General features: G+C 38.2%; 2 protein-coding genes across 3 annotated transcripts in view; one reads left to right on the top strand and one right to left on the bottom strand.

The window, feature by feature from the left end:
- The window catches only part of nptnb (neuroplastin b), a 30,736-nt gene extending 29,532 nt beyond the window's left edge, over positions 1 to 1,204 (top strand). For both annotated transcript variants that reach the window (XM_050052094.1, XM_050052103.1), the window contains one exon: positions 89 to 1,204. The gene's annotated coding sequence lies outside the window, so the exon portion shown is untranslated. The remainder of the gene's footprint in view (positions 1 to 88) is intronic.
- Positions 803 to 12,277, bottom strand: rec114 (REC114 meiotic recombination protein). The gene is made up of 6 exons (XM_050052115.1): positions 12,193 to 12,277; positions 6,707 to 6,796; positions 3,603 to 3,686; positions 3,062 to 3,235; positions 1,876 to 1,950; positions 803 to 1,642 (listed from the first exon to the last, which is right to left on the bottom strand). The coding sequence occupies exons 1-6, from the start codon at positions 12,268 to 12,270 to the stop codon at positions 1,478 to 1,480; spliced, it is 666 nt and encodes a 221-aa protein (XP_049908072.1). The 5' UTR covers positions 12,271 to 12,277; the 3' UTR covers positions 803 to 1,477.
- Between the last annotated feature and the right edge of the window lie 4,224 nt (positions 12,278 to 16,501).

Below are 16,501 nucleotides of genomic sequence, written 5' to 3'. Positions count from 1 at the left end.
GACACTGTTGTAGGGGATGGGGGCTAAATATAGAACTCACTGTGAGGATTATCCATAGTCACGCCTTCTCTTGATTTTCTCTTCACAGATGAGATGGCTAAACTGCATTTTTTTGACTACATGAAGGTATCAGAGGTGGAAAGAGCTCCGGGCAGTTTTGAAAAAAGCATATCTTGTCTCATTTTATGAGAAACAATATCAGCATAACACTGGCAACAAAAAGAACATAATGGCTGTCTTAAGCATGCCTTATTCAGTCTTACGTGGAGATTTCAGGATGACGAATAATGACGAAAACCACCACAAAGGTGTACACATTTTTAATGTGCTGTTGATGTCTCCTTTATTAATTTTATCATATCCTCAGATGAGGTGATCCCTTTTGTATTACATATCATGTACAATGCATGCAAGGTAATTACGCAATAGGATACTCAGAATAGACATTTTCTGTTGTTATCCCTCGTGTGGCGTTTTTTGCATCTAAAATGACCTATGTTTTTTATGGAGTCATCCTTATTATAAATATATATATATATACATGTATATGTATATACATGTATATATATACAGTATATAGTTAGTTTTATTCTTGAAAATTTGTACAGCATATCATGGTCATTTAACTATGTTTGATTTTGTGACAATGAGTCCACTTTTAACAGAACTTTTATTGTGAAGCAAGGGCTTCAGTGACTGGCAGTATTCAAATTTAATTGAGAGTGATTATAGAAAATGACTACTGTGTGTTTAACTATCTAAAGAAAAATGATAAGTGTATTATGTTTTTTTTTTCTTTCCAGAGTAACTTAGGTGTCTTGTATATGTTTAAGTATGAGTGTTCAAATGATAGGAAATCTGTAAAAAAAAATAATATTTTTTTTATATTTCCCAATTTCATTGATTGATTTTTATTTTGTATTTTATTTTTTCTCTCTTTAACTGTATAGCATGGCTATAATCCTATGCAATATGTATTCTTAAATAGATATATGGAGGGCAGTTTGTTTTACTCAGTGAAGCTTTAATATTGTGGGATCACTTGGAAGCTGGCATAGCAAAATTCACTGCTGTAGCTGCATGACTCCTCTTTCAATACAATGTATCCATGTGTGTTGCGGTGGAAACGGGCCTGCGTTAAGGTGGAAACTGAGGGACCAGAGTATATAGCCACGATCAAACATATGAGTGAGACCAATATTTTTTTTCTGAATAAAAAAATTACAAATGAATCTAGATTTTTTTATTTTATTTTGCAAGCTCTTCCTTTAACCACCTAAATCCAACACCATCCAGAGCATCCTCTTCAGGCCGTATACAATAACAACTAATGTGTAACATTTCAAACAACATCGGCAGCGCAGCAAGAAACACTCCACCACCACCACCACCACCAGGCACCGCCCACACAAAGTGTATATGAAAAAACACATTGCACTGACTTGACCTTTCTGCCTTCAGCTCTTGTTGAGATTCTTCACTCTGGAAGCAGTTTCCTCAGCTCCCCCTCCACCTTCTCCACAAATGCAGGAAAGCTGGGATCCAGCAGACAAACACGCAGGATGGGCTCCAAGTCCCCTTGTTCCAAAAAACTGTGGTGATATACTTGAGGCAGAGTCAAAGCAGTCTCTCCCAAGAAGTGCTGTGGAAGGGCCAATAATTACTTAAGCGAAATTAAAAAGAAGAACAAATAATTTAGAGGCTTATATTGGTGTTTACAATTTAAGGAAGTAAATAAACTGAGCACCCTGCGCCTCATTAAATCTCCTCAGTGCTCCTCAGTTAAAGTTAACACAAAATTACAATTAATATATTGCACGGTGGATGTTCAGTTTTGTTAGTTGTTAGCTCTCACTTTTAACTAACGATCACTACCTGAGCGAGGTGCTCGATGGACAATGATCCTTGGACAACCTCAGGCACAGCTCTCCCAGCCTTTTCCTGCCAAGTCTGCTGACACACAAAAGAAGAAAAAAGATTTGACGAGCACAGCACGACTCCACAGGGTCAAGAGGCCAATCAATGGCTTCATTACTAATTGAAACATACCCACCCCTCAAAGCCCTTTCATCTTCACTGTGAACTCCTTCAGTGTGTCTGTTCACTAAAGGTCACATTCATGGCACAGTCCACTCCTTTCTCTGTCCTTCATGTTAAATGCTGTGAGCCATATGGCTGGAGCTAAGTTTGACTTAGAATCCGATCACTAATACACCCAATGCTCTGAGTGTTTTTAAATCTGAGAAGTAAATATAGGCCACTACTGTAATAAAGCAGAATGGTATAACAGAGCGCCATCAATTTCATCCCTATAGTATGTCATTCCTAGAGTGTGAACTTCAACTGGTTAAATGCTTTGATGGCATGTCTTATTGTTGTTGGTGGTTTTTAGCTTTGGCACAAAAATGTTTGTTTTCATGGTCAACAATTTGACTGTTAACGGCAATATCAAGAACGCATTTCTTCAGTGGCTCAAAGGATAGGCCACTCTGATGCTTGTATTTATAAATCAATTATATTATTGTTCTACTTCCCTGTCTGTGCGTGTGTGTTTGGGGTGGGACATACTGTATTCTACACACCATATATTGTATTGTGACTGGCTGATACTTCATGTGCAGTACATTCTCTATCTCAGTCCACCTGCTGTAGCTCTGAGAATAGGACAGTGTTGTAAATAGCACCACCTAGTGAGAATAATATGGCAACTGTTTGAGGAAGCTGACCACAGCGTTGTAGCACAACACTGTTGATTTAGCAATCAGTAGTGACTATTAAAAAGTCAATTATGGCATTTTAAATACTTTTTTAAATTTACAAAACACTGTGCAATAAACTGTCACATAGGAGATCAACAAACAAAAACAAAAAGCAGAAGCTCTTTGATACTGTGCAGCCACAAATCAAACTCTCAGCTTCAAATTGCATTACAGAATATAATAGTCCTATTTGGCGGATTTCGATGGGCCACACATTTGTAAAAACGTACAAACATCTGATCTGGACGACAGTGCTGGTCACAGTATAGAAATTACATTGACAAAATTGTAAAGTTAGCAACCTGTGTCACTGGTGCAGGGACCTCAGCGGGCGACTGATTAGGGGGCAATGGGGCGTCATCCTGTGCAGTGACAGGAATGTGCTCCATCAGTTTTTCTACAGCTCTTGAACACTCCTTTATTGCCTCTGCCCTGTTACTTCCATCAAACTGCATCCTCATCATGCGGCTCTCCCCCTGCAGAAATTCACAAATACTTTCAAATCGGGTTTGTCACTTTAAACTGTGTCAGAGAAAACACACTCTGTAGTTTGCATGTTGCTTCTGTTAGATCAGCATCTAAGTTTAAAAAGGGTTATGTACACAAGGAAACTTCAAAATCTAATGTTCAGGCAACTCAGATTTCACCAGTTATCTGGGTCATAATCTCAGTGCCAAGAGGCCGTTCATCATAGCACCTGAATAACCAGCATAACAATAATTCAATTCAAAGCTAGATTACTTTTAGTTTTCCCTTTTAAATTTTTACAGTCCTTTACAAGGACTAGGACAAACCTTGAAAAATACTGCTCATTGTGGGGTTGCAATGCATCTAAAGACTCACCTTCACAATAAGTCGAAACATCAGTTCGTCAGATTTCTGGTGTACTTTCAGCGAACTGGATCCACAGAGCAAAGGGACTGTATCCTAAGGAAAAAAAGTGAGAAAAAGTGTCTTCAGCAGCCAGGACTAAAACTGTTTTATCCATAGACTACATTAACCCAAATCGAGTTTAAGAATTGTCTTCTTTTGTACTACCCCATGTAAAAGCAGCCTGATTTCTACTCGTTCACTCAAACAAAAAAAATAAAGGGTGAAGTTAACTGACAAAATAAAGTTTTATATTTTGGAGAAAAAAATAGTTACCTTAAACTGTCTGCAGGGGTCTCTATTTACTCAATAACCTCCGAGCTTCAGCTTTGAGGCTTATGATAAGCTTTTTCACACAGGGAATCAAACAAGCAGATGTATACAACAATAGCCTAATACTGTGATCAGCCTATTATGTCAAATGTGCTTTACAAATACATTTGTTTCGACTTACATTTAAACAATGTAGGCATATCAACCAGGGTTCCCTGGAACAACGACACTGCACTGGGGAGCAGGTGCCCTATCTGAAGTTCAGCATAAACACTTCTGAAATGATAGCACTATCATGCTTAGTCATTTGGTAACAGTAAGCTCACTCAAGTGTCTCTGGTTACAGTGCAAAAAATCAATTGCTGGGGAAAAAATTATTGTAATTATGTAAATAACATAATATGTAATTAAGACAGACGTTGTGTCTGTGGGATATTCAAATGATTTATTACAAACCAATTAGGGAAACACATTATTGGATTTGAATTTTCATTCAAATGCAAACTTAGGCTGACTAACTGTACAATTTGCAATTAGTTAAAGGAAAAAAACTAAATAAATGTGTGTAGACATCTAAAAAATGTAGATGTTTCCACACAGACGCTGGTTGCGCATAGAAGGCACATGGGGTCACTAAATGCTTTCATGAGTATGGAAATGATTTGAATCACATTTAATCCCCTCCACAGTCACCAGACAAGACCTATGGGAGATTTTAGACCCGGACATAAGACAGTGCCCATGACCATGACCATCAAAACATGAAATGAGAGCATTTCTTTTGGAAGAATGGTGTTTCATACCTCCAGTAGTGTTCCAAAAACTATGACAAGGATTGCTGAATCTCTGCTGCCTTAAAGTGGTCAGATGGTTCACTGGAACACTTTCATCACCATGTGTTGCATGCTCTGTGTGAATAAATGTCTGATACATATGCATTTACAGATGACTTGTTTTACTTTGTTGGGTGATGCCTTTGGCGTCAGGAGTATCTAGATTTTTAAGAGAGCACTGTAGCTCTATCAGAACCCATTGATTCTCTCAAATGCAGCAAATTTCAGTTGTGTTTAACAATTCCAAAATTCTCCTTCAGACCCTATCATGTAGCCTAGCTAGGCCTAAGCTCTCTGTGCTGAATGTTTCTGAGCATTCACTGCACCAATCTTTTATACACCAGTCTATCATCCTCAGCGAAAGCTCTCTGCAGTATGACCTGTATCTGTCCACCTCAGCACCCTGGCACAGCAAGATAGCTGTGTCACCTGCCAGAGCACCATTAATGAGACATTGAGTAGCCCTCAAATTTCTGTTGTCTGCGGGAAGAAGTAACTTTTTATGTCTAATAACCACAATAACTGGTGAAAGCCCCAGATTTATGTTCTACTTTTACTGTTTGATATACTTACCCAGACTTCTATAGTGTAACACAATTATAAATAAGGGTTACCAGTTAAAAAAGTTGTCTTAACCCACAGTATTTACCATTATCTGTGGCGGACATTTTCCACCCTGATTGTCTGTAACTGGTTTTGGCCTACAGTGCTTGCGAAATTATGATGTACATGTCACTCTGCTGTGTCGAGGTTGGCAACTAACCAGTGTTAAAATGGGACTGTAAATGTCAAGTCTATGTTTTGTGAGGCATACAAAATAAGAATTGAATTAAGGCATGTATATTCACAGCCAGCCTGACTACCACATAAAATATTTATATCAAAATCTGAACTAAGCCTGCAGTGGGTGTTGCTGTATGCGAGCCTGAACCTAATAATTTCCCTGACAGTAAAATTAAACTGATTTTGAATCTGTGTCCAAAAAGTTCTGAGATACATTTGGTGTGACCAAACCAAATCTATCCGGTCAAATGTTATCAGATTTGAGCAGAAATGTCAAGCTCTGCAGCATCATAAAAGCTGTTTATCTAGAAAGCAGATTTCTGGTATAGATTCACAGTCGATGCCAGAAAATCTCCTAAGAGAATAGTGCAGTTTTTCTTTAGACATTTTGTGAAAGGTGTAATTGAAAAATGCTTCTACTTAGGTCAGGCATGTCCAAAGTCCGACTCTTTGAAGAGAGTGGCGGAGCAGCCATCCAGAAATGTCATTTTGAAGCAGCATTACTAATAATTAATAGAATTCATATGCAGTGTTCCCTCCATATGGGGGAGGACAACCAGTAATAACAACCGTGACGTACTACAGATTGCCAGTGTCAGAGCATGACAATCGCAGCTGCAGCCTTAAATGATTTCAAGCAATTTTCCCTATGGCCACAATTTATTTTTTCTGAATTACAGAGCTTCAAGTACAGGTACACTGCAACACCTTTGCAACACAGTGTTTCATGCACTGACACCTGCCGCAGTCCAGAGATGAAATATGAAGTTCTTATGAGCTAGGAGTCTGTATATGAACATCAAAATGAAGTGATGTACACTACAGAACTGCTACACCAGTTAAAAAGGATTTCTCTGTATCCATCAGACTTAAGTTTATCTTTAAGGAGACTATATGTTCATTTTTGTCAACATTTCAATAACCTATGCTCATGATATTTTAAGCCACAATCTTTTAAATTAATAAACACATATCATATGGGAATCCAATGACGGGTAAGAGTCACACTTCAAACAGCTTTCTCAACATCAACAAGCACACTCACAAGGCTGGATCTAAATCTACAGTGTACCAGGACCTGGAAAACAAGGCTTACCTTCATGTGTTGTGTGCATATCATGAGAGACAATGCATGGAAACCAAAACGATGAAACACAAACACAGTAAATCTCACCACAGTCTTCTTACCAAGCTTTCCTGTCCTTGCACTACCAGCAAGTATCCAGGTTCCACAATGGTGAGGAAGATTTCTGGTTTATTGCCATTTGCCTCAAATACCTGGTGAAGAGAAGAGAATATTAGGCAGTGCAAAGTTATGGTGACTAATTAGATTCCCCGATCATGTTATCTATAAATTTCATAAGGCATTTGGTTAAAAAAGGATGTATAGAATTTTCCAGTTAAATAGTATGTGAGCATTTATCTATACAGTTCTGTCTGTTCTGATATGTTCTATTAGATCATGTGTGTCTAGAATAATTACACCTACGTTTTATTATAAAATCACTCAGATAAATGTGTAATCCAACACTCACAAATTGCCTTGAACTGTATACTACTCCCTCCAATATAGTTGAGTCATATGGGTGGACTGTAAATGCACCTAAACTCATCTGGACTCATCTAACTCATCTACTATTGCAGTTCTACTCTCTCTCAGGTTATCACACACAATAATGTATAATGTAGATAGATTTTGGTTCCACATCCATCCATCCCTGTTTTCAGACTAAACATACAGCTCCAGCTTGCCCTCTAGAGTCAGATGCAGTTAATGAAAAACAGAACCACAATCCTTAAAGTTACATTTCCTAAATTTGTTCAAACACACAACAATATTCCCAAATTTCCATATTCCCAGCTCATGGCTGAAATACAACATAGATAGATGGCAAGTGAAGGTGAATACCACAGTGACGAAAAAATTGACAGCTGTAAAAATTAGGACAACTGATTATGTGTTAAATTAACAGACAATACAGACTTCCACAAGGCTTCCACACAGTGGTCACCAAATTTTTTTTATCTATGAAAACAATAACCAGTCACTTGAGGTGTTTTCACACCTTACCTGTTTGGCTCGGTTAAAATGAACTCAGGTCTGTTTGCCTGGTTAGTACGGTTCATTTGGGCAGGTGAGAAAGCTGTCGCCAAAACCCTGGCGCGGGCCACACAAACAAACACACAACATTTGAAAAGGTAGGTCTCTGTCTGCTAACATCTGGTGTGATTGGTTTGTGGAAAGCAAACAGATATGTGATTTTAGCATGATTTTAAAAGCTAAACTACTAATAAATCCATCTGCTGATTGTGAAATCTGTTTAAGAATCTGTTTAAGAAGTATTATAAGGCCATGGTTGTATATAATGGTAATCTATTTACGCAAATTGTTTGTAACCATGGTAACAAATAAGCACATCCGTGAGAGTATTTTCCCTGATTAATAGGGCAAAAGCTGTTAAATCTGTTGTGCTTGTATCTGACTCTGTACTTTGTCAGTTCATTAAGTCCATTAAAAAAGCGTGTGACAGTGATCCCACAGTAATAAGCCTTGAATCATTACTGTACAAGACGCCTCCTTTTTGTCCTGTCTGTACCTGTTAGTCATTATTTATAACACACCGCTGATTTACAGTCTAATAATACTAATGAAATGATTTCTTTGTGCGCTCTTTGTGAAACCAAAGAACATAAATATACACATCAGAAGCAATAAAGTGCTGCATAAACGTCTGGCAGTCACCAGAGATTTCATTTCCACATATGCTTGATGACGCACTGATGATGCAGAATGACATCTGCCAAAAGTGTCCTATCAATGATTCACCTGTCAGTTTGTATAATTTCATGTTTACTCCTTTGTTTGTTAACAAAAAAAAAAAAAAAAAAAAAAAAAGTCAGTGTGAACAGGAACCGGACAATGTATATGACAATAAATGTGTTATTTTCTCCCCTTGGTCTGGACAAAATGAACCTAACTAGAGGTGTGAAAGCACCCTAAGGCCATGGTCATAGATTTACAATGTGTTTGTTTATTGTGACATTTTATTTATGAATGTGTTCATCTAAAAATTCTTTTGCATTACATTCATTAAGCTAACGCTTTTATCCAGAGCAACTTACAGTACAATAAGCGAGTTTTATTTGAAACGTGAAATTTTCCATGTGGTTTGACCAAGAGGAGATGCTGCACAAGCATCAAGAAATTATTAACCAGACCATTTTTTATTAAAGTCTAGACATCAAAAATACCATAAATAATGACAGAATGACCATCAAAACTTACTCACTTATCCTGGACCACAGCCAAAAGGCATGAAGGTATCTCATTTAGCATTTCAGCAGGCCTTTTCGTAAGACATTTTGACATGTCAGAGCAGGAAAAGCACATGTAGCCTAAATAATAAAATCAATGATGGCTGAATTCCATTTGGTTGTTTTGGATTTTTTAGTGCCTCGTGCATGCGTCACTGTCACACTGCCATTGCTTGATGGGACACTAAGCAATGGCGGTGTGACAGTGCCATTGCTAAATTGGGACACTTGAATAGAACAGAGCGATCCTTAACTTTGTTAGTTACACCTGTGCTTTTTCTACTTTGACAAATAAAAATGTCTTGTGTAAAAAAGGGCTGTGCTGCTACTGATAATATCCCTTTTACATTATTTTTGATTAAGCTATTGTTGTATTTTCAATCTAGCCTATTTCTGGAGATCTGTTTTTGTGTCTTGAAGTGCATGTGAGTTTTTTGTTATCGTATCAACCGCTATGTGAGTACCAAAACTGAATTTAAAATAGGGCTGGGAATCACTGCAGAACTGCTTCAAACAAAGGTCTTATCAGTCGACATGAATTCTCTCCAACATAAAGTGGAAAGACTCTGAATCTTTTTTTTTTTTTTTACAGCTTTCCAAATGAAAGCTCTATGAAGAAAAAGCTGCTTTTCTCATTTTCATCATATTTAACTGAATTACTTTAAGTTTTTTATCTGTTGCCCAGGCAAAACAAGCATTTTCAATTTGAGCCCAAACAATAGGGTGGGGGTGGTGTTTTTTATTTTATACACTTAATCATTAACTGACATCTGTATTTTTTAACCTGGACCCTATTTCCCCATGATTCTGTGTCTAGGTGACTAATGGGAACAACAATTTCTGAAATTGGTCCAGTATTGAGTGAGACCATTGCAGCAGGCAGCCACGAAATAGCTTGTAATGTAACCACTCAGGTCATTTGTGCACCATCACTTTACTAAAAGTGCTTGTTGTTGCAATTGACATGCTCTGGTGATTATTCTAAATGTCTGACACCATATAGAAAGGATTCCTACACAGATACACCTTCTTGTTAAAGGGTAAGATATTTTTGTTTTACCAGAAACAGACCCAAATTAGCTATCAGCAAACTCACCAGACTTCCTTTACATAATAATTTTACCGTGTATGGAACCAGCATATTTTCACATCTCACTGGGTGACTTATTTATTTCAACCAAACCAGAGTAAGTGATTGTTGGAGGAAAGATGAACTGTGGCTGTTTTAGTTAGTTTTACTTTCAGTCATCTTTGAATGAAGTGTGTTTTTTTACATTGCGGCCACACTGGACCACTTTCTAAAATGATGTCTTAATTGGGCACTTGGACCTAAAAACATGGGTAAACAGGGTGTAGGCTTAAAAAATACCCATGTTACTCCTTAACTAATAGACTATTTAAAATTGCAACATGTACATCTATGTGTCAACATCCTACATCAGTCAATGTTGTTCACTTTTTTACCTAACCAGAGATCATCTGGGGTAGCAAACCCAATATATCAATCAATATATCCACTTTTTCCCCACCTATTTTAGTGAACATCAAGTCTCCTCTGTAGTGGAATTAACATCATATTATGCATACTCTTACTGTGATGGCTCACCAACAGATGAAGACATGAAATACAATGCTTTTTAATGTATGTAATATGTATTCATTGTGCAAAATAAGAAAAAATCATGTTGGACAATTCTCACAGTTCATTTTAAAGGAGCTATATGTAAGAAATCTAAAGCAAATAGTCGTAAAATCATCCTAATATGTCACAGAGACTAAGGAATAATGTTAATATAACATACTGATCTCACCTACAACAATAGTACAGCCAGAATATTCGCATTTAAAAAACATTTTTACAGTCTGCAAATCATGTTTATGTTTTGAATTTGTGTTTTGGCCTGTTGCGCCACCCACCGCCGTCTACCAGTCACACAGTCAGTAGAGTCTCAGCATCAGTTACAGTTACAACTGAGCTACAGCAGCACGGCAAGCAGCATTAGCAGTGTCCTGGTACATAGCATTAGCAGCCAGCTCCTCCTCAGCTATATCCCAGCAGCAGCGTTAGCAGCAGAGAAGCCGGACTTGCTCGTACGGCCGCTGGAAAACCGAAGATCACGGACACGGCGACGCGGCCCTGCCACGGCAGCTGCCCGTGGGCAAACAAATCAGTCTCCAGTGTGCTGCTGTCCAGCAACCTCGAATCTGTAGGGGAGGGGGGGCGGACACAACTCACAGCAGTATTTTGAATTTGAGTGCAGTAACTGTTTTGGCCACATTCTTACATACAGCGCCTTTAAAGCCAATATCTGCCAATACCGATGATGTACCGACATTATTGTGCATCCCTACATTGTATTACAATTGGAGGCTTCTTTAAAATTGATGCTGTCTGACTGTGGTTGTGTTTAAAACAAATTTACTGATTGTTATTGATAAAATTAATTTCAGTCTTTGGTGGACTTCACCAGCAAGTCTTACATATCATGCTTGCAGCGTTTACAGTGTCTATGCATTAGGGAATACAAGACAAGATCAATAAAAATCATCATTACATCAATAGGAACTACATACATAGATGCACATTTAACAGTAAACTTCTGCAGAACACAAGGTGTGTCACATTAAGCTTTGCAATGACACCATGATTTAAGGAAATTACAGAAAAAAGAGTAAGAAAGAAACAATAAAACAAAACTCAGCTCTGAAACTGGGGTGTAACCATATGTCACTGAGACACAAACTGGGGCGGGTATCCTGGCAGAAGGTAAGTTACCTCTTTGGTAAAAACTCTTTAACCGTAACAATGACAGCTACATGAGCTTAAATTCATATGTGTGCACACAGTAACTTGTAATAATCAAATGCAGAGTAGCTGCTAAACTATGGTTAAACGGGACTAAGGGAAGCTAATGTCAGACTCTGCAAGAACATGCTAACGTTAGTTTAGGTAACGTTAAACGGCTCTATGTCATTGGTCCGACAGCCCATTGGTTCGACATCCTATTAGTCCGACTGTCCGCGGTGCTGAATGGCTCGCGGCGGGCGTATGGTGCGCCGCGACCGGCTTGAGGCGGAGCAGGCTCACGGCTTATGTGTTTGTCACTTTCTTTTTCATTTTATCCCACACCATGATCTTTTCCTGACCCTAACCAAGTGGTTTTTGTGCCTAAACCTAACCAGACCTTAACCACAGGGCATCATGATGATTTCGGAACGGACTTCGGAACAATGAGTTTAATATGGTCGGAACAATGGGATGTCGAACCAATGGGCTGTCGAACCAATAGGCAGTTCCCACGTTAGCTAGCTAAAGTTAGTTCAATAAATTCAATACATTTTCGGTAAACTTTCGTTACCTTCCACGGTTTTCCGCTTGTAGAGCCAGGAGCGTAACGTCCATAGCGTTTTAATTTCCATGACTGACTTGTGTCCATTTTAGGAGGCAAGTTCTCTGTGGATATTTTTCCAGCTAATGTAACAACAGCACCTTGCTAACAAACACCGTCAGTGGGCGGGTCTGGTTACGTGTTGGCGCGCGGCGCGAGCAGGCGTCAGTTTGACCCAGAAAATCCATAAAAATCAATAATACAAAATCAATAATAATACTAAATTCTTTACCTAGCAATAGATTGATGGATTATGAATATAACAGTGGATAGATTGACAGACAGAGAGACTGCATATCTGTGCGGTGTAATTTAATAATTCACAGGGCTGACATTTGTTTTTTTTCTTTGCTAAATAAAGACAAGAAGATAGCTTGGTAAGTTATATCCACCTTATTCCTGAGAGCACTACTGTAGAAATGATTATGTGTGTGACTTCCAGTGAGACAGTGGAAGTAGCAGTAAGCTAGTTAGTCCCATTACATACACTGTGATTAGTCCCAGTGGCTACTCTTGGTGGCTAACTGCCAATGCTGGTTCTTTTCAAAAGTAATTTGCCTTCAGTTTGGCGAATACTGATTTCTTTTTTAACAAATATTTAACTAATGTTAACTCAGCATTTTCCAAATTGTCTTTGCAGAACTCTGGTACCTGTTGCACTGTCGTTACAGACAGTGCAACCAGTCTCAGCTAAATGTTTGTCTTCAGCAAAGTGTGTGTTGAACATGTAACCGGAACAAAAGGGGATTGTTCCCTTGTCAAAGGCACCATTGATATGAGAAATAAAACCACAAGAATTTCACGAGACATAGCGGAAATGAATTAAATCAGAATTTGCAGAAGAGAATGCCAGCTACACTGACAGGTCCGTCACTCAGCATCAGTGCATGGTATCCCTGTCTTTCCCCATCTGACTTCATTCTCAACCTACAGTAGAAAATTGCTTGTTATAAAATAAACTCACCAACATACCTTGAAATATGTATTTAGTCATTAGGGCTGTGAATGTGTTACTGATTTATCATACTTCTACCGTACTATTACTGAAGTCTCCTGCTATATTCAGCCTCATGTTTCTCTCGGAACAGTTTTTAATAAATCAGAAGTTTAAAAAAACGTGTTAATTGGGTCATTAACGCAGATGAGTGGAGGATTAGCTGGGAAACATCACATTTATTCACTTTACATTGAGCTACAGTTAATACTGAATTATGTGTTATAGTGTCTCTTAATAAGTCATCAGAAATCATCTTCAGAAGGAGCAGTTGTTTAACGTTACCTTAAGCTAGCTCGGGCCAGGTTAAAGTTAAAAATATTTTAATGGAGCAAGGCAAGCTAATTACTAGCATGCTCGGTTGTAAAGGAAAAAATAAAACAATGCTTTGAGATGGCTGTCAGAGATTGGCAGAGGTATGATCACATAATCCGTTTGAGCTGTAACAGGTGGTGTGTTCCACGTTTTGTTTCCCAATTGACCCTTTGCTAAGTCCCGCCCCAGACGCAGACTGGCCAATCATAATGTAGCATCAGGCCGGCTCAGACCAGGGTCCGACAACAACACAGCTGTGCTCCATTGACTCTAATGCAGTCGTTTCAGATTTCCTTCATTTTCAGGCTGGTTTTGTGGATTTGGAGCTAAATGTTGTGCCTGGGGCACGTCGTGTATTAATGATACTCGTTACCTGGAGAGGTTGGAAAAAGATATACGTTTCTTCCCTGTTCCAAAACCAAAATCAAACCCTGACTGAAAAGTGTAGGGTTAGCTAGCTACTGAAGATATAGCCTACTGAATGTATACACATGCTGCTTTTGCTTTTTAATGATTATAACAGTGAAAAAAAGACCAACCATCCTGTACAGGAACCAGTGAAGGGAAGCAGGGAAACTTTGCTCATATTGAACCAGCTGTGTGTCAACGCATTGTGCGCAGATGAACATTGTTCGACTTCTTCTGCAGCCCCCGACAATACAGCTGCCAGTCTGGGTGCTGGCAGTGGCATGGGGTGAAGCTAAACACTGTTCATCTGCACACACTGCGATGCCACACAGCTGGTTCAATACACTGTTCATCTGCACACACTGCGATGCCACACAGCTGGTTCAATATCAGCAAAGTTTCCCTTTGTATTCATTGTCTTCTGTTGCGATCAGCAGTGATGTGGTGGTTCACTTTTACATTGTGATCTGTAGGCTTTAGCTTCAATCTTTATTTTGTTACCTTGATTTTGTTGCTGTGTCAGTCTGACATCCTGAATACATCCTTCAAATGCAAATGCTTTTTTGTTTTACCTAAAATGTGAGAGTATTTCTCCAGTTATTGCAGTTAGCAACAGTGGGAGCGCCATGCCAGTCTAGCCGAAAGTTTGTCGGACTTAGCAACAGTAACTAAGGGGGGGGCGGGCCTTAGCGAAGGGTGAATTACTCTCGGAAAGAAATAGAATAAAGTACTGTCAACAAACTGCTACCAAAAACAAAAACATATTCTATTCATAATTCAATATGTAGCCCTTTGACTTTTTATACAGAAGTAGTTTTATGTGGGAAAGAATGCACATGCAGCCTCTTGAAATACATTTAACAGTACAAGCTTGTTATTGTGGACATAAACTTGCACAGTCTCTCACTATATAATACTGCTTACAGTATAATATGTAACAGTGGTAAGACAATTTGGTATTGCAGGAGCAGTTTTGAAACATCTCATAGCTTTGTAACAAAAGGTCTAATCACTAGTTTCTTGAGCTTTTGAGCTTTCCACAGCATCACATTAGAGTTTTTAGAAAATACAGCTGCCTCATGTCTCAGCATGTGACCTGCTACCTGTGGAACACATGACAGCACCACGTGTTGTCACCATACTGGAATTTCTAACTTTGATACAATACCTTGACAAATACCAAGATTCGATTTGATACCATTTTTGATACCACAAGAAAAATTGGACATGGAGGTCATACCATTTAAACATTTTATTAAAAGATAAATAAAACAAGGCTATAATATGACAATGAGTTTTGTGGTTAGCAGCACAGAACAGCAGAATAACTATACAATAAGAGAGAGTGAGGAAGTGCCACGGATATATCGTATTGATATGTGGAAATGAACATTTCAAATTTTTAGAATCAATATGTATCAATATATATTTTTGACAACACTAATAGGGATGACAATGGTTACTGCTGGGGGGTAGTAACACGTTTACATGTCGTTTTCTATATGTTCTCTGACATTTATCCTAACGATATGAAGCGGTCTTTGTGGAGAAAAAGCTTGTTTAGTGGACTAACTTTGCACTTGAAGGTTGCCCGTTCACTTACGTTTTAACAGGTCTGACGCTACTATGCGCCCCAGCTGTATCTAGGCTAACGGCTAACATGCAAACTATTATTTTTATGTCACTAGTTACTTGAAACAAATTTAGGATGATAGGAGACAGGTTGAAATAAACCGAAATTTCCCTTTAAGCTGTGTGTTGCAATCCAGCTGTAGTTTTATGTGTACCTTGCTCTCTCACCCTTGAATGGCAACTAGCTAATAAGTGAGTTACTTAATCAAACTCTGGAATGGGGGTACTTATAATATATATATTAATTGAAATTAAACAACTGGAAAGGCTTTCACTGGGTACAATATATGTACAGTAATTGTGCCTGGGACTCAGTTCAATTCAGTTCATTATCTTTTTAATGGGGGGCCAAAATGACCTTATGCAAAAATACACCATTACATTGGGTGTTGTGATTTAATGTCATAAACACAAGGAATTAAGGCAATCTGTCAGGTAAACTACCTGAAGGTGTTTCCTTTTTCATATGGGGAGAATGTTAGGGGCGTTAATGACCATTATACCTCATTACTGTTGGTATTACAGAGCTGTGAAATTGAACCATGAGATTATCTGGAATAACAAGGACACATAAACAAAATATTTGCACAAAAAGTTCACTCATATGATCATAAGTCTTAATTTTAGTATTCTAATGACACTATTCATTGCTTTTTGTTTGTCAGCCTTGACAAAAAGAAATTATTTAAAATTTCTAAAGTATATTTATTTATTATAACAGCAGGGGCAATGTGTTGTGCCAACAAATTATAAAATAAAGTAAAATTATAATAAAATAAAATAAAATTGCAATGTGTGCATGTAACCTATACTTACTTATATTAATAGCCACTTGAGAGGCCAGTCTTATACCAACAGTTCTGTGTAGAAGCTTGTTTGCCACAATATAGACTCTCCCAGGCTTTGACTGTATTTGTGTGCGCAAATTAC

Source organism: Epinephelus moara, chromosome 1 (assembly GCF_006386435.1).
Source record: "Epinephelus moara isolate mb chromosome 1, YSFRI_EMoa_1.0, whole genome shotgun sequence".
Classification (NCBI taxonomy): Eukaryota; Metazoa; Chordata; class Actinopteri; order Perciformes; family Serranidae; genus Epinephelus; species Epinephelus moara.
This window is presented reverse-complemented; position numbering and strand designations above follow the sequence as displayed.